Source organism: Coturnix japonica, linkage group LGE22C19W28_E50C23, assembly GCF_001577835.2.
Source record: "Coturnix japonica isolate 7356 linkage group LGE22C19W28_E50C23, Coturnix japonica 2.1, whole genome shotgun sequence".
Classification (NCBI taxonomy): Eukaryota; Metazoa; Chordata; class Aves; order Galliformes; family Phasianidae; genus Coturnix; species Coturnix japonica.
The window spans coordinates 1,395,865-1,411,668 of record NC_029544.1 but is presented as its reverse complement, the minus strand read 5'-3'; the positions used below and the strand labels follow the sequence as shown (position 1 = coordinate 1,411,668).

Here is a 15,804-nt window from a genome sequence, read left to right as displayed (position 1 = left end):
CGTGGCGGCGCCGTGGAACATGGTCAATAAATAACGGGGGGGGGGGTCTCACACCCGCTGTTGCGGCTCCTCGGGGCCGCGCTCCCCGCTGCGTGTTGCGGGTTCGGGGGATGCAGCGCAGCCCCGCGCCCCGCCCGGCCCCTCTTTGCCCGTGGGGGCGGCTCGGCCGCTCGTGGCAGCGGGGCCGGTCGCCGTGTCCTTGGGCCGCTCGTCGGCGCCGCTCTCGGCCTTGGAGCCCAGCACGGAGCGCGGCTCCACCTGCACGTAGAGCAGCGGGGCACCGTCCAAATAGGGCGGCGGGGCGGGGGGCGGCTCCGCGCCGTCGGAGAAGCAGAGAACGGAGGATCCCGGCGGCAGCTGCGCCTGGATGAGGATCGGGGCGGCCACGACCGGGCACAGCGCGTCGGGCGGCACCAGCGGCTCCTCCACGATGCAGACGCCGACGCTCTCGACGCCGGAGCCGCCGCTCGAGTCTTCCTCGGCCTTCAGCCTCTCCAGCTCCTCGGCGCTCTGCAGGTGCATCACGGCCGACTCGTTCTCGGCCATGAACTCCTGGAAGTCCTGAGTCTCGGGGGGCTGCCACGAGCCGCCCCCTGCGACCCCCCCCTGCGGCTCCTCGTCGCCGGGTCTGGCCCCCTGCCGCTTGTTCTCCAGCTCCAGCTTCATGATGGTGTGGAGGTAGTGAGTCCGCACGCGGATGGGGTTGAACTCGATGCGGCCGGCCATGTTCCCGCAGCCGTCCCGCGAGCAGCCGCAGGGGAAGGACATGCGGTCAACCTGCGGGGACAGCGGGGTGATGGAGGGGGATCGTGGCGTCACAGATGGAAGAGGAGCCCCATAAAGGGTCCATAAAGTGTCACTGCGAGGCAGCAAAGTGTCCTGATGGCTGAGACGGCCGATGGGTTGAGCAACGGCCGACCAAAAGCTGATGGTGAGCCCATGTGTGCAATGGTGGCCAAGGAGACCTGTGGTGCCCTGGTTGGCCAATGGTTGATCAGGGGTTGACCAACAGTTGAGCACAATTGTGCCCTCGTGGCCCAGAACACGGAGCTGCACTGGTTGGTCAATGGTCAACCATGAGCCTGCAGTGTGCGCTCATGGCCAACAGGACCAATGGAGCCAGTGCTGGCCAATGGTTGAACACAGAGTGACCGAGAGCCAGCAGTGTGTCCTGGGGGCCAAGAGGCCAATGGTCCCTGTGGGGCTCTACAGCCATGGGGCCACCAGAGCAGTGAGGGGCTCCTTCCTGCCGAGCTCCAAACCCACCCGGCCCCAGCCCTGTGCCTCCACGTGGGGCTGGATGGAGGGACCCAGCGGAGCCGCCGTCACTCACCTGGCACTTGATGCCCGCCTGGCTGCAGGCGCAGGCCTCGGGGTCGCAGTAGAGGCGGCAGTCACAGCCGCACTCCTCCCGCGACAGCCGGATGGCGCGCAGCTCCTGCTTCTCCTCGGCGTCAATACGGTGCACGCCCGACGCGCGGAGCAGCGCCCGCCGCTGTTTGGTGGGCAGCGGCTGCAGGAAGAAGTAGTCGTCCACCTCCACGTTCTCCACGTCGATGTCGTCGTCCGAGATGTCCTCCAGCGTCAGCCCCTCCGCCTCCTCCGACTCCACGGTGCCGTTCTTGGTGAGCTGTGGGGTGGGATGGAGCTCAGCGCGGGGCTGGGGGGCTGCGGACCCCCAGGGCGGCACAAGGGGACCCCAGTGTGTCCCCTGAACCACGTTTGGAGCAGAGCTCTGCCATCACACGCTCCAACCACAACCCAGATGCACCATCCCCACTGGGATCCACATCTACAGCAAAGGATGGAACCTGACGCTGCAGCACCGCGGCTGCCTGCCCTGCTAACGGCTCTGGGAAAGGAGGTCACAGCTCCCAAAATACCGGGGCTGGGAGCTGCAGCGTTTGGGATCGGAACGAAGGCAGCGATGGCAACAGAAACACTGCAAGGAGGGGGAAGCGGTTGATCGGTGGTTGAGTGTTGGTTGACCATGGGCCAGCCGCAGGCCAGGAGGGGCGATGCTGCCCGTACCTTCATCTTCTTGGCGTGCAGCTTCTCCTCCTTGAGGTGCTCCCGCAGCATCTCCCTGTGATTCACCTCCTGCTCCTGCGCGAACTCGCACAGCGTGTAGCTGCGCACCGAGTTGTGGCGCGGCGCCATGCCCAGCGAGCTGCCGCCCTGGCTGGGCACGCTGGTGAAGCCCTGACGCCGGGCGAAGTAATACACCGTCACCTGGTCGAAGCGCACGTTCTTCCTGCGCAGCTGCTTCTGCCTCTTCAGGATGGAGGTGGCTGCGGGGAGGGAGGAGGGATGGGATCGGGAGCCCCACTGCCTCCCCTCACTGTCACCCCTTCCTGCCCTGTCCCCTCACTCTCTCACTGTCTCCATGTCCCACCCCCATCCCCTCACTTGGTCACTCTTTGCTGTCCCCATGTCCCGGCCCCTTCACTTTCACACTCTTTCCTGTCCCTAAACCCTGTCCTCCCCCCATCACCATTTGCTGTACCCACATCTTACCCCCATCCCATGTCCCCATCCTCATCCTTTTGGCTCTACCACTGTTTGCTGTCCCCATCCTCACTCCTGTCCCCTCACTGTCCCTGTGCCCACCCCCCTTCCCATCCCTCCCCCCCCCGTGTCCTCCGACCCCGTATCCTCACGTTCCCCATCTCCGTGTCCCCCCCCATCCCCATGTCCCCCCGCTCACGGATGAAGCCGCTGGAGCTGGAAGGGTTGACGCTGTCGCAGCTGTCGGCGCTGTCGCTGTTGGAGATCTCATCGTCGGAGTTGGACGCCGGGGAGCCCACGTCTGCATCCTCAAACTTCCTCTTGAGGCGGCCGCTGCCGATGGCATCCATGGGGTCAGCGGGGACCTGCAGGATGGGGATGGTGGTGGGGGGTGTCTGGGGGGTCCCCATAACTGGACCAACACCATTGGCAGAGCTGGGCCCATGGTGTAGCAATGTGCAAAGCCGCCTTCCCCACTGAGCTCTGCATCTCCTGCACCCAAACCCCCAAGTGTGGGGTGTCCTCAGCACACAGCAGAGCTCAGCCGGCAACAGGGCTGTGCCTGGGGGGGCTGGGTGGGGGGATTTGGGGACAGGGACATGGGCAGAGCTGAAGCTGCTCAGCCCCGCTCTGCTCTGCTCCATCACTGCAGCAGCGACGGTTCTCATGGCAACAGAACAAACGGCTCCGGAGGAAGCTGTCAGCATCAGCATCCGTCTGTCTGTCCATCACCCGACTCTGTACACCCCGCCATCATCCAGCTGCCATCCATTCATCCTCCTGTCCGTCCATCCCTCCACCATCCCTTCTGTCCACCCTTCTGTCCACCCATTAATCTGCCCATCAATCCATCCATCCATCCATCCCTCCATCCCTCCACCATCCCACCCATCCCTTACCCACCCCTCTATCCATCCATCCCTCCACCATCCCACCCACCCCTCATCTCCCCGAGCTCCTCCTCACGCTGCTGCTCCCATCCAGGTGTAACACAAGGCCGGGGGGGGGGGACACAACCAGCACCTCTCCCATAACGAGAGCCCTTGGTCCTGGTGGTGTCCTGGTTGACCTGGTTAACCTGGTTAACCCACAGTTGGCCACTGGTTGACCAAGAGCTGAGCAGAAGCCAGCAGGGTGTCCTGGTGGCCATGAAGGCCAATGGAAGCCAACTGGTTAACCAAGAGTTGACCAGTGGTCGGCTATGGGGTGATCACAAACCAGCACTGTGCCCTGGAGGCCTGAAGCAGCTCCCCACTCTGCTCTGCACTGGGGTGGCCCCATTGGAGCACTGGGCTCCCCAGTTTAGGGCAGACTGGATCCCTCCTTGGGATCGGGGATCTCCTCTTTGGGATCAGGGGATCCCACAGCTGAGCCCTGTGGATGTTCCAGGCTGCAGCTCACACAGCAGCAGCACTTACACAACATGCGTTGCAATGAGCAGCAGTGCAGGGCTGCTGGCAGGCGGGGGGGACAATGCAGCCCCCAAAAGCAGGGGGCAGTAAAATGTGGGGGGGGGGGGGTCCTAGAAAGCTGGGGATAAAAAACAGGGGAACACTAAAAAGCTGGAGACTAAAGGAGGGGTCCCCAAAAGGAAGGGGGTCCTAAAAGGGGAAGGGATAAGAAAGGGCAGCCCCCAAAAAGCAGGAGTGGAAAAAGGGGCAGCTCTGAAGGTGGGGGGGGGGCTCCTATTGCTTCTATCGTTCCATCTTCAGCCCACCCCAACTGTAACCCCCCCCCATCCCTTACATGCTTCTATATTTAAGGTCTCCTACGTGACCTATAAGCCTCCATACACACCCTATAGGCTCCTTATAGTCTCTACATCCTCCCTGTTCTCAAGGCTCCAACCCCTATAGGTTTCCTACAGGCCTCCACCTTCACGGCCTTCATCTCCTACATCCCTCCATCATTAGGGCCCTCACCTCTTACAGCCCCTATAAGCCCCCATTCTCCAGGCCCATCCCCCATAGGCCCCTATAGGCCTCCATCCCCACCACCCCTCCATCCTTAAGGCCCACACTCCTCATACACCCCCTATGTCCTCTATCAGCTCCCATCTTCCAGCCCCCCCAACCCCTACAGGCTCCCTACAGCCCCTATACACCCCCCCCATCCCCTATAGCCCCCATCCTTAATGTCCTCACCTCCTATAGACCTCCTATAGGCCATAGGCTCCCATATCCCACCCCTATAGGGCCGCCTACACCCGTCCATCCTCAAGGCCGTCATCCCTTATATCCTTATATCCATCTTTAAGGCCGTCACCCTATACATCTATAGGCTCCCATTTCCAGCCCCCCCCCTTTATCCCTTATGGACCCCCCTCAGCCCCAGAGCCTCCCACCTTCAGAGCCCCCATCCCCTATAGACCCCCTATAGACCTCCTATAGACCCCACACCCCCCCACTCACGTCTCCCCTCGGTCCCGGTTCGGTCCCGGTTCGGCGGGGGGCGGCCCGTGTCTCCGTTTCTCGGCCCGGTCGCGGCCGCGCGGCCCGCCCCGCCGCCGTCTGCCGACAACAATGGGGCCGCGCCTTATATACCGCTAGTCACGTGACATCAAGCTCCGCCCCCTACCCCCCACCCGCGAGGGGTGACGGGAAAGCGAGTCCGGGAGGGGCGGGAATGGAGTGCGGAAGTGGGAGACACCCCCCCCCCCCCCCCATCCCAGCCCCATTCACAGCTACAGAGTCCGTACAAAACTTTACCGGACCCGGCTCCGTTACACAGCGGGATGGGACCCGAACCCCCGGTACCGACCCCGGTACCGCCCGAACCCCCCGGTACCGACTGGAGCGGATCCACATCCTGCACAACGAGCTGCGGTACCGCTGGGCCGAACCGAACCGAGCTGAGCCCCATTGAACGCAATGAGTCCATCTGCAGAACCGAACCGGGTCCTCTCTGCAGCCGAACCGCCATTGGGCCGAGCTGGGGATCACACGGAGGCGGGGGGGGGCGGCTGCATTGGGCCGAACCGAACCTTGAATTGGGCTGAGAACAGCTCCGAGGTGAGTGGCACATTGAGACCAGTGAGCTGAGCGTCACATTGACATCAATGTCCCATTGAGATGAGATGAGCATCCCATAGAGCAACGCATCCCATAGAGCTGAGCTCAGGGTCCCACTGAGCATCCCATTGCATTGAGCTGAGTGTCCCATAGAGCTGAGCATCCCACTGAGCTCAGTGTCCCATTGAGCTGACTGTCCCATTGAATCGAGCTGAGCATCCCATTGAGTTGAGTTGAATGTCCCATTGAGGCTGAGTCCCAAACTCACCCCATTTCCCCCCATTTCCATCTGCAGAGCTGGGGCAGGACACAATTGCAGCCATGAGCTCAGTGCTCTGGTCCATCTCCAGGTTTCCAGCCCAGGAATGGGGGATTTTTCTCCCTTTCACTTGAAACCACAAAAACATGCAGCAAACTGCCCCCCCTTTGGGTGAGTCCTGTGGGGAGTTGGGCTGGGTGATCCCTGCGGGTCCCAACAGCGCTTCCATGGTGGAGGAAAGGAGAAAAAGCCCAACAGCCCAACTTCCATCACAGCCAAAGTGCTGCAGGGAATCCCTGCCAGGCCTCTCCCACCACCCCGTGTGTGTGATTGAGACCCGCTCAGCCCCACGGGGCCGGCAGCACCGGGCTGGTTTCCTTCATGTCCTCTCACCAGCCTGAACGTCACAGGAGCTGCTGGTAAAACGGAGCCAGGAAAAACCCTCGTGCAGCTTTGAGGTCCCAGAGCTGAACTCTGCCCATTGAGCCAGCAGTAGCAGCACCCATGGGTGCTTTGCAGCTGTGAGGGCGAGGAAAGGGCTGAGAAGGAGCAGCTCTGGGTTCTGAGGCCAATGGGAGCTTCTGGATCTCCGCTCTCATGTCCCGGTGCTGGAAGTGAGGGGGACTCACAGTCCATGGGAGCACCGTGGCTGTTCCTCATCACCCTCCTCCTACTTCAGGATGATGTGGTAGCTGTCGTTGGTTTCGGCTGTAAAAAGAAGGGGAGCTGATGAGACACGGCCTGCAGGGCAGGATCTGCAGTGTGCAGACATGGCAAAGCATTGCTTACACACCTTTCATGGTATCCAGAACAAAGCAGGATTCATCCTGGAAGTTCTGAATCATCTGAAAGAAGCCACAACAAACACAGCTGAGTTGGGCTGCACCCCAACACAGGGTTGGGAGCAGGACGGGCACCCACAGGAGCATTCCTCCCTTCCTCCATTGCTCCAGAGCACAGAACTGAGCTGGTAAACCAAGGGAAAGCATCTGTTACCTCATCACTGATCAGCACGTGTATCCCTGTAGGACCCTGCTTGTAAATCTGGCTGATCTGCTGCGAGGAGATGCTGAAGAGCTGAGCCAGCTTCTCCGTCAGCTCCACCGCCGTCAGCTCCTCCAGGTAGATGGCGTGGTACACTGCAAGGACAAGGAGAGCTGCAGCAACATACCAGGGGTCTGCAGGGCAGCCACGCTGAGTGGGGAGCGGATGGGCAGAGCAGCTCTGAGAGCAGTGAGCGCTGACTTGGGCCACAAGGGACTTTAAAGTCCCCGGTGCTGCAGAGGGAAGGGAAGGACACACCGTCTGCTTTTGCCCTCGCTCTGATCGCAGAGCGACGCCTGGCTGCTGCTGCTGCACAAATGTAGGTCACCCATTGCCTGGGCAGCGCTGCATCCTCGCTGCTCCCCCTGCTCTGCTGCAGGCCCTTACCAAAGAAGGTGCTGGTGACCGCGTCGCCGTCCTCATGCTTCTGCTGCAGCTCCTGCAGCTGCTGGGACTCCTGGCACACGTAGATGGTCAGCCGGGGCCGCACCATCCTGCCAACAGAGCACAGGGTTTGGAACCAGGGCCATGAGGGCACCCAGCATCCTCCCAAAGAGCAAAGCAGGGGGAGGAACTGGCTCCAAAGCAGAGGAAAGGGGCTGACGCCACCCCCAGGGCTTCCCCCCACACCCCACCATCCCAGCTGCCAAACTGGAAGGTCCACACCTTCCTGCCTGCTCCAATGGCACATCCAGAGCAAGCAGCCCCAAACCCATCACGCTTATGGCTCTGGGAGCAACGACCCACCGTCCTTTCAGCGCGTTGAAGAGCCTGATGCCATCTGCAGGGCCACAGATCTGGATGACATCTTCCCTGGTCAGCTTCAGCAAGTCTGCACCTGCAGGAGTGACACCATGGGAAGAGCCTGGGGCAGCGCTCAGCCCCTGGGGCAGAGCACAACACACCCCCAACCCCTCAGGAAATGAACCACGCAGCTCTCAGGCAGTTTGACTGTGTTCCAAATAGAGATTTCCAACCATCTGTGCCAGGTAATGGGAGCGAGGTGGAGGAGGAGGCCAAACGTACCTGAGAAATTCCGGAACAGACGGGAGAATGTGGAGAAACGGTTCCTGTGCAGCCACTGTTGGGCCTCCTGGGGTGTGCTGGTGGGCAGCAGGTTCTGTGGGGTGGGACAGAACGGTCACAGCACCCGAGGGGACAGAGCACCGAGAGCAGCTTCAGTGTTATCATTACCCCCACACCAAGACTGGAGCAGGCTGGGCTCAGTGGGAGCACAACAACGGCTGCAGCTGGGGTGGGTTTGGGTTTAAAGGGCTCCACAGGGACAAGGAAAGGGGAAGGAAGCAACGGGGAAAGCATGAGCAAAGTGTCAGTACAGGGCACAGCCAACTAAAGGCAGCCTGCTCTCAAATAGAACCATAGGATGCTTGGGCTGGAGGGAACCTCAGGGGTCATCCAGCTCCTACCCCCACCCTGGGCTGCTCCCACCCCCCATCCACAGCCCTGAGCCCCAATAGGGATGGGGCACCCAACCCCCCCCCCAGCACCCCCATGTCCGACCCACGCGCCATCCTTACCCCAAGCATAAGCTCTGAAGTGTGACTTACATCTGCGATCGGAGGGGGGGGCTCAGGCTGGTGGTTTGGAGACCCATTCCTGGATGGGGGGGAGATAGAGCAGAGCCCACAGTCAGCTCTGCACCAGAGCCACCCCAACACCACCGGGATGTGGGGACACTGCTGGGACGTGGGGACACATCGGTCCCTTGTGGGGCAGGAACCGTCTCTAAACTTACCCTTCCCCAATGGAGAAGCTGCTGTGGGAGCTGTTGAAGCCAGGAGATGGTGCATTGTTGACGTAGGTGATCTCAGGCCACGGAGAGCACTGGAAAGGAAAAACCCAGAGGGCCCACATTCCTAAGGTCTCACATTTCCATGAGCAAATGGAGGGGAATGATGGGGTTCTGTGCAGCCTCAGCAGCTCATTGCTGACACCTCTCATGACAGCTCAGGTCTGGGAGGATGCGGCTCCTCAGCCCACCCTGTTTGCCCACCCTGCAGCTGTGTGCCCACCAGGTGCTGTGCTGCACAGCTGGAGTGCCCACCTCGGTGAGGATGGTGGTCTCATAGGAGGGCTGGTACTTCTCCTTCTCATGCGGGGTGCGCTTCTCCATCTTCTCACGGTCTGTTTTCTGCTTCCGATCGGCTCCTTTGGGCTGGGAAGGAGAAACACTCCTCAGAGGGGCAGAGCAGGACGGGGGTAACGGAGGGGTGGGCAGGCAGGCAGGCACGTCCTCCTGCTCAGCCTCGTGCTGCTCACAAAGGGCCAGTGGTGGCCAACAGGCTGACCAAGAGTTGCCCAACAGCTGAGCAGCCCCCAGGGGTCACTTCCAGCCCCTGCAGTTGTGTTTCTGTCAGTATGGGGGGGTCTCAGAGAGCAGCAGCACAACCCACGTGCTCCCCAGCATGTTGTACCAGAAGGACCCAGCCACAGCCCTGCAGCTGAACACGCAGCCAGGTCACAGTGGGATGGGACTGAGCTGCACTTCACGTCCTATGGGGCAGGGATGGGGCTGGTTGCTGCGTTACCTTGAACACCTTGATCTGGCAGCTGGCTGAGTGCAGGTGCTCCGTGTACTCCCCGTTCTCATTCTCCTTGAAGGTGTCGATCTGCACCCGGAATGGCACCCCCTTCTCCCCGCCGTGCTTCCGCATGGTGAACTCGGTGCTGATGCAGTGCACCTGGGGAGGCAAGGAGAGCTGCTGTCAGTGCTCACATGGGAACACGCCGTGTAACACGTGGCAGAGCTGCAGCCCATTCCTTCCCATGAGTTCTGCAGCTGCAGTTTAATTCACATCACCTCCCCCTGAGGCACACGGCTCGGAGCTCTGAGCCACAGAAATGCCTTCTTGTGCCCTTGGAAACTCCAGGCTACTCTCCCGGGGCCCTGCACGGGGAGCTCCCCCTCCCCACAGTACCTGGATGAACACCGACGTCCTCTTCGAAGGGTCCCACAGAAACTCCACGGTGTTGAGCTGGGTGGGATTGGCTCTCGGGTCAATGATGCCCACAGACATCGGGATATCTGCACAGAGACCGAGCTGGGACGTTTGTCAGGAGAAGCAACAGACTCCCAAGGAACACAGACCTGCACATCTGTGACAGAACCGCCCCTCAGAGCCCAGGGCTGCTCCAATCCCCCCCATCTCCCTGAGGGACCTCACCTATGTCCAGGATCCTGTCCCCGGGCCGGTTCCATCGCCAGCCCTCCAGCTGCTGGTGCTCCGTGTACTGCAGCCGTCGGTCATGGAACACGACCCGGAAAATGCTCTGAGGAAAGGAGGGGGGGATAAAACACTGTGAGAACCCCTGGAGAACCCCTGCAATGTGCCCAGGGGGTGAGAACAGGAGGAGAGGGACGTGGGGGGGCTCAGGAAAGCAGCAAAGGGAAGTGCCACAGATGCACCGCGCTCACCTTCACCAGCTTCCCATTGATCTCGGGCAGCTCCCCGATCTTCCTGTTGTCCAGCATACGGATCTCATAGGACTGCCCTGCAGGAAGAACAGAAAGGTAGAGCAGGGAGGAACATCCCCTGCTGATCCCCACCAGCACCACGACCCTGCTGCTGACACAGGACGTGTCGCTGCTCAGCTTCAGTGCCACTGCAGAGCAACAGATGCAGCTGGGATCTGCAAGACCCCCACTGCATTGATGCAGCTGAGAACTGCAACAGCCCCGCTGCAAAGCTGCAGCAGCTGCGAGCTGCTTTCCTTCACCCACCAGGCACATGCAGGGAGTGTCAGCAGGAGGTTCCCACCTTGGTTGAGGTAGGTGAGTGTTTCATCATGCAGTTTCACAGCGGGTGACGTGGCCGCACACAGCACGTACTGGAAGGGCAGAATTTTGTTCTCGTTCTCTGGAGGCAAACTGGATTCCTCCTGCTTGAAGATGGGCAGCGCCAGGACGTCGCTGAAAGAGAGGTGGTACACAGGGTCACTGCAGCTCTGCTGCTGGGTGCAAGCAGGAGCCCTGCTGAGAACAGACATGATGTATATTGGGCTGCAATGGTTGCAGCTGCCTCCAGCTGCAGTGATGGCTCTGGGGCCATGAGTTCCACCAGATCCTTGTAGGCTCAGCTGGGCTTCCCTTCCTTTAGTTGATCATTAAAAGCATCTCATAGGGAAAATCGAGCTGCTTTGGGCAAAGAGCAGCTCTCTCCCTAACGGGGCTTTAACACTTTGGGCTCCAGCACCAACCCACTCGTGGTCCAAAGCTGCAACAACCTGAAGGTGGGAGGGGAGAGCTGCAGCCCCCCCTGTAATGCACGGCCTCATCCTGCCCCCCTGGACCCCACACCTTCCTCCCATCCCCTTCCAAAATGGCAGCCATCTTCCAGAGGTGCAGCCATAACACAAGGCATGGTGGAGCCGGATGAATGTAGTATGAAGTTTTAGTATTACCTTGTATCAATTCTTATTAAAACAAGCCTCTTCCTTGTTGCTGGGAGGTGCTCAGCATGGGCAGAGCTGGGACAGCCCAACTGAGATCACAGAACTATGGGATGGTTGGGTTGAAGGGCCTCACAACCCCCCCCAGCCTGTGCTGCTCCCACCCCCCTGAGCAGCCCCCAGAGCCTCCCCCATCCCCGGCCATGGGCACCTCCCCAGGGATGGAGCACCCAGCTTCTCTGGGCAGCAGATCCAGGACTCCCCACCCTCAGTGCACAGAACTCCCCCCCCCCACCCCACCCCACAGAGCCGCCCTTTGCCCGCAGCCAACCCCATTCCCTCCTACCTCATGCTGTAGGCTCCCGCTCCCAGCTCCTGCCCGATGCCCGACAGGCTGGCATCGAAATCCTGCACCAGCCCCGACTCGATCACCTCATCTGCCAGCGGCAGCTTCAGCGCCCAGGCCATGCTCCCCCTGCAGGGCCCGGGGCCGCGTTCCCAGTGCGGGCGGGGTCCACGGGTACGTCACCCCCCCCACCCCAAACCTGGGGCTCCGCAGCTCCGCTCTGCACCCACACAGACCCCCCCGGGTCCTACAAACACTATCGCAGCCCAAAGGCCTTTAAGGCACCACCTGAAGGGCTGCGGCCTCTGGGTAACCCCCTCCAAAGGGCTGCACCCCCGCAGGCCCTACAAACAGCCCTTGGGGGGCTCCCCAGGCCCTACAGAAGCCCTATAGCCCCCACAGGAGCCTTACAGCCCCCACAGACCCTACAGGAGCCCTATAGCCCCCACAGGAGCCCTACAGGAGCCCTATAGTCCCCAAAGGCCCTACTGGCACCCTCGTGCCTTCCTAAGGCCCTATTAATATCCCTAGGCCTTCTTAAGGCCTATAAGCACCCTCAGGCCCTACAAAAGCCCTATAGCCCACACAGGCCCTACATGCACCCTCCTAATGCCTACAAATACCCCCAGGCCCTACTAGGCCTTACAGGCCCCCCCAGGCCCTATGTGTACCCCCGTCCCGGCTGCCCCCGACCCCGTCCCTTGGCTGCCCGCCCCGCAGCCCGTCCCGGCCCTATAGCAGCATATCCCGGCCCTATAGCAGCATATCCCGGCCCTATAGCAGCATATCCCGGCCCTATGGCAGCCCCCTGTCCCGGCCCTATGGCAGCCCCCCGTCCCCGCTCCCCGCCGGGCCCCCACAAGATGGAGGCGGCGGCGCCCGGAGCCCCCGCTCAGCCCCGAAGGGGAGCACGCCCCGCCCCTTCCGCAGCGATCGGCCAATAGGAGCACGGCGCGGTAGAGTGACGCAATAGGACGTAGCCAATGGTGGAGCACGCGCGCAGCTCTGAGCGTTGCGATTGGCTGCGGGAGGAGGTGGGCGGGGCGTGATGTGCGGCGTGGTCTCTCTCCACCGCCCGGAGAGATTCGCGGGCGGGCGGGGATCGAGGGGACGCGGGTTCGAATCCCGGGTCGGGATCATCGTGCGATGAGTTGCGCGGCCTCAGCCGGGATCGGGCCGGATCGTGGGGGGAGCAAAACCGAACCCCCCCCCATAATAGAAAGAACGGGAACAGGAAAAGAAAAAAGAAAAATACTGTTTATTTCACACCACTACATCAAGTGCATCGTGTCTCCATCACCGCACTCCGTCTGTCCGTCCCTGTCCGTCCATCCCCATCACTACCAGGTTTGGGGGGGCTGGTCCTGCTCCCCAACCCCCCCCCTCACTCTCAGCCCTGCCCGTCCCCCCTTAGTGCAGCGTCCATGTGGGACCGGGGGGGGGAGGGGGCAGAGCGCTGGGTGGGGGCACCCCCAGACCTCAATGTGTGACACCTTCATTGTGGGGCTGTGGGGTCCTTCAGAGGGCTGAGCACCTTTAGGGGGGGGTAAATAAAGGGGTGAAACCCAACCGGGGCCTCAACGCGATCCGGAAACACGGAAAAGTCACAGAAAAAGGAGAAAAGGGCCCAAAAAAACCAAGTAATGAACATCGCTCCGGGGGGGAGAACAGACACAGAATGGGGACCCTCCCCAGGGGGACACGGGGGGCGAGGGGGGGGTCGGCACCACGCACAGAACGGGGCGACGAGGCACAAGTGTGACACGGGGGGTAAAGATGGGGGGGGGGGTCACAAAGTGCTGATCAATGGCAGAGGCTGCGGGTGGGGGGGGGACGAGGGACCCCCGTCCTCATGGGATCTGAAAGACGTTGAGTTTGCTGGTGTTCTTCAGCGTCTGGCGGCGGTTGCAGAACCAGACGCGAACCACCTCGCGGTCGTAGTTGAGCTCCTTGGCGATCTCGGTGATCTCCTGCCCCGTGGGCAGCGCGTTCTTCTCGAAGTACGAGTTGAGCGCCTCGATGGCCTGAGGGGTGAACGACGTGCGGCGCTTCCGCTTCTTGGACGGCTCCCCCCCAACGAACTCCATCAGGTTCTGCTGCCCCTCCTGGTTGCGCAGCTCGGCCTCGCTCAGCCACTTCTCCAGCACCGGCTTCAGCTTCTGGGCGCTCTTAGGGGTGATGTCCAGCTTCTCGAACCTGAGGGAACAGCATCAGGTCAACACAGAGAACAATATTCATAACCTAACCCTAACCAAGACCCTAACCATAACCCTAACCATAACCATAACCATAACCCTAACACTACCCTAACCCTAACTCTACCATAACCCTAAACATAACCATACCCTAACCCTAACCCTACCCTAACCATAACCCTAACCATAACCATAACCCTAACACTACCCTAAGCCTAACTCCACCATAACCCTAACCCTAACCATAACCTAACCCTAACCCTAATTCTAATCTAACCTTAACCCTAATCCTAAACCTAACCCTACCCTAACCCTAACCCTAACCTAACCATAACCCCAACCCTAAACCTAACCCTAACTATAACCCTAACACTACCCTAACCCTAACTCTACCCTAACCCTAACCTGAACCCTACCCTAACCCTGACCATAACCATAACCATAACACTAACCCTAACCTAACCCTAAGCCTAATCATAACCTTAACCCTACCCTAACCCCAACCCTAACCCCAACACTACTGTATCCCTAACCCTAACCCTAACCTAACCCTAATCCTACCCTAACCCTAACACTACCGTACCCCTAACCCTAACCCAAACCATGAGGCACTACCTGAGCTCTGGCAGCCTTGGTGAACCCAGCCCATGTCCTTCCAACCCAACCATCCCATGGTTCTGGTTCCGTGCCCTTTCAGGACCCTCCCAAACAACCATCCCCTCCCCTCCCCACTCCCCCTTGCTCGCTGTGGGGCAGCCCCCTCCCCATCCGTACCGGCAGATGGCAGACTGGCTGTACGCGGGTCCCTCGGTGGCCGTCAGCGCCTGCCCCACTTGGGTCTGGGTCAGCCCCAGCGACAGGCGCCGGATCTTGAAGTTCTTGGCGAACTCCCGAATCTCCTCCAGGTTGATTCCATCCTCCTCGGCGCTGCTGTTGGGGGCTGCAGGCTCTGCGGGGGGGGGGGGGCACACGGTGTGAGCAGTGAGGGACCCCAAAGGGGAACCCCCCCCCCCTCCATTCTGCTCCATGGGGGCGGAGCGACTCACTGGACACCAGCTGGCTGACGGTGGGGGTCTCCGAGCAGGTGATGGGGACGGGGGCCGGGGTCGCCTTGGTTGTTGGGGCTGGGCTGGCGATGACCACGGCCGGCTGGGGCAGCGGGGGGGCTGGTTGGATGGGCTGCACCTGGGGGTCAGAGCCGTGTCCCCAACCCAGCCCCACAGCCCCCCTATGGGGTGGTCGACCTGCACCCCATGGATGCTCTCAGCTCTCCCCGTGCCCGGAGCTCACCTCGCTCTTGGTGGGGGTCTCGGGGGGGCCGCTCTTTTTGCTGCTGGTCGCCTGGATGGTTCCGCTGGCCAACGTGGCGATCACTTGCCCCTGGGCATTGAGCAGCAGCTGAGGGGTCACCGCCTGCACTTGCAGGCTGGGGGCGGGCGCCGGGCTGGCAGCTGCGATGCCGGGGGGGTTCACCACCCAGGGGAGGGTCCCGATCACCTGGGGAGGGGGAGGCAGCGTCAGCTGCGGGGTGTCCAGCCCCCAAACAGCCGCCCCATAGGGGTGTCCAGCCCCCATAGCGCCGCCCCCCCCAGCAGCAGCACCTGTCCCTGCGCGTTGGTCAGGATCTGCCCCGCGATGCTCTGCACGCTGGGGATGGCGTTGGCGATCACGGGGGCGGCCGCCAGAGAACCCAGGAGCTGCGTCTGCCCCCCCAGGGAAGCGGCTCCGATCTGCGGGGGAACCGGAGCAGCCCATCAGCCCGACCCTGCGGCCAACGGGGGTCCCGTCCCCCCCGGCACAGCAGAGAGGGCTCAGCATCCCACCGAGATGGGGAAACTGAGGCAGGGGAGGGCACAGCGGGTGGTGGATGTGGGGGGGGCTGCCCGGCTCCTTACTATGCCCGGGTTAAAGGCGAATCCTGCGGGCTGCACCGCGATCTGGGGCTGCGTCTCCAGCGGTTTCGCTGCGGGGGCGGCGTTGGGCTGCGGCAGGATGGGGGGGGGCTGAGCGGGGTACGAGCTCTGCGGCTGG

At 61.6% G+C, this 15,804-nt stretch overlaps 3 protein-coding genes across 4 annotated transcripts in view; all 3 read right to left on the bottom strand.

Moving 5' to 3' along the window:
• Positions 1-6: 6 nt before the first annotated feature.
• On the bottom strand, positions 7-5,053 carry CSRNP2 (cysteine and serine rich nuclear protein 2). The gene is made up of 5 exons (XM_015886992.2): positions 4,920-5,053; positions 2,708-2,873; positions 2,032-2,291; positions 1,334-1,630; positions 7-777 (listed from the first exon to the last, which is right to left on the bottom strand). The coding sequence occupies exons 2-5, from the start codon at positions 2,856-2,858 to the stop codon at positions 49-51; spliced, it is 1,437 nt and encodes a 478-aa protein (XP_015742478.1). The 5' UTR covers positions 2,859-2,873; positions 4,920-5,053; the 3' UTR covers positions 7-48.
• A 145-nt stretch (positions 5,054-5,198) lies between these two features.
• Positions 5,199-12,432, bottom strand: TFCP2 (transcription factor CP2). 2 transcript variants are annotated; one of them, XM_015886990.2, is made up of 15 exons: positions 11,579-12,432; positions 10,602-10,753; positions 10,259-10,335; positions 10,008-10,113; positions 9,762-9,868; positions 9,372-9,524; positions 8,888-8,998; positions 8,579-8,667; positions 8,361-8,439; positions 7,849-7,942; positions 7,570-7,660; positions 7,210-7,316; positions 6,775-6,917; positions 6,572-6,623; positions 5,199-6,486 (listed from the first exon to the last, which is right to left on the bottom strand). In XM_015886990.2, exons 1-15 carry the CDS (start codon positions 11,698-11,700, stop codon positions 6,449-6,451), a joined length of 1,521 nt encoding a protein of 506 aa, XP_015742476.1. In that variant the 5' UTR covers positions 11,701-12,432; the 3' UTR covers positions 5,199-6,448. The 2 variants fall into 2 exon arrangements, with proteins under 2 accessions (XP_015742476.1, XP_015742477.1); XM_015886991.2 differs by having other exon boundaries at positions 8,391-8,439; positions 11,579-12,431.
• A 385-nt stretch (positions 12,433-12,817) lies between these two features.
• POU6F1 (POU class 6 homeobox 1) overlaps positions 12,818-15,804 on the bottom strand; it is a 5,978-nt gene continuing 2,991 nt past the window's right edge. Inside the window, exons 5-10 of the mRNA XM_015886927.2 lie at positions 15,669-15,800; positions 15,375-15,503; positions 15,064-15,270; positions 14,820-14,958; positions 14,548-14,722; positions 12,818-13,774 (exon numbers count right to left, since the gene is read on the bottom strand). Coding sequence (XP_015742413.1) covers positions 13,429-13,774; positions 14,548-14,722; positions 14,820-14,958; positions 15,064-15,270; positions 15,375-15,503; positions 15,669-15,800 — 1,128 coding nt within the window. The 3' untranslated portion in view covers positions 12,818-13,428. The remainder of the gene's footprint in view (positions 13,775-14,547; positions 14,723-14,819; positions 14,959-15,063; positions 15,271-15,374; positions 15,504-15,668; positions 15,801-15,804) is intronic.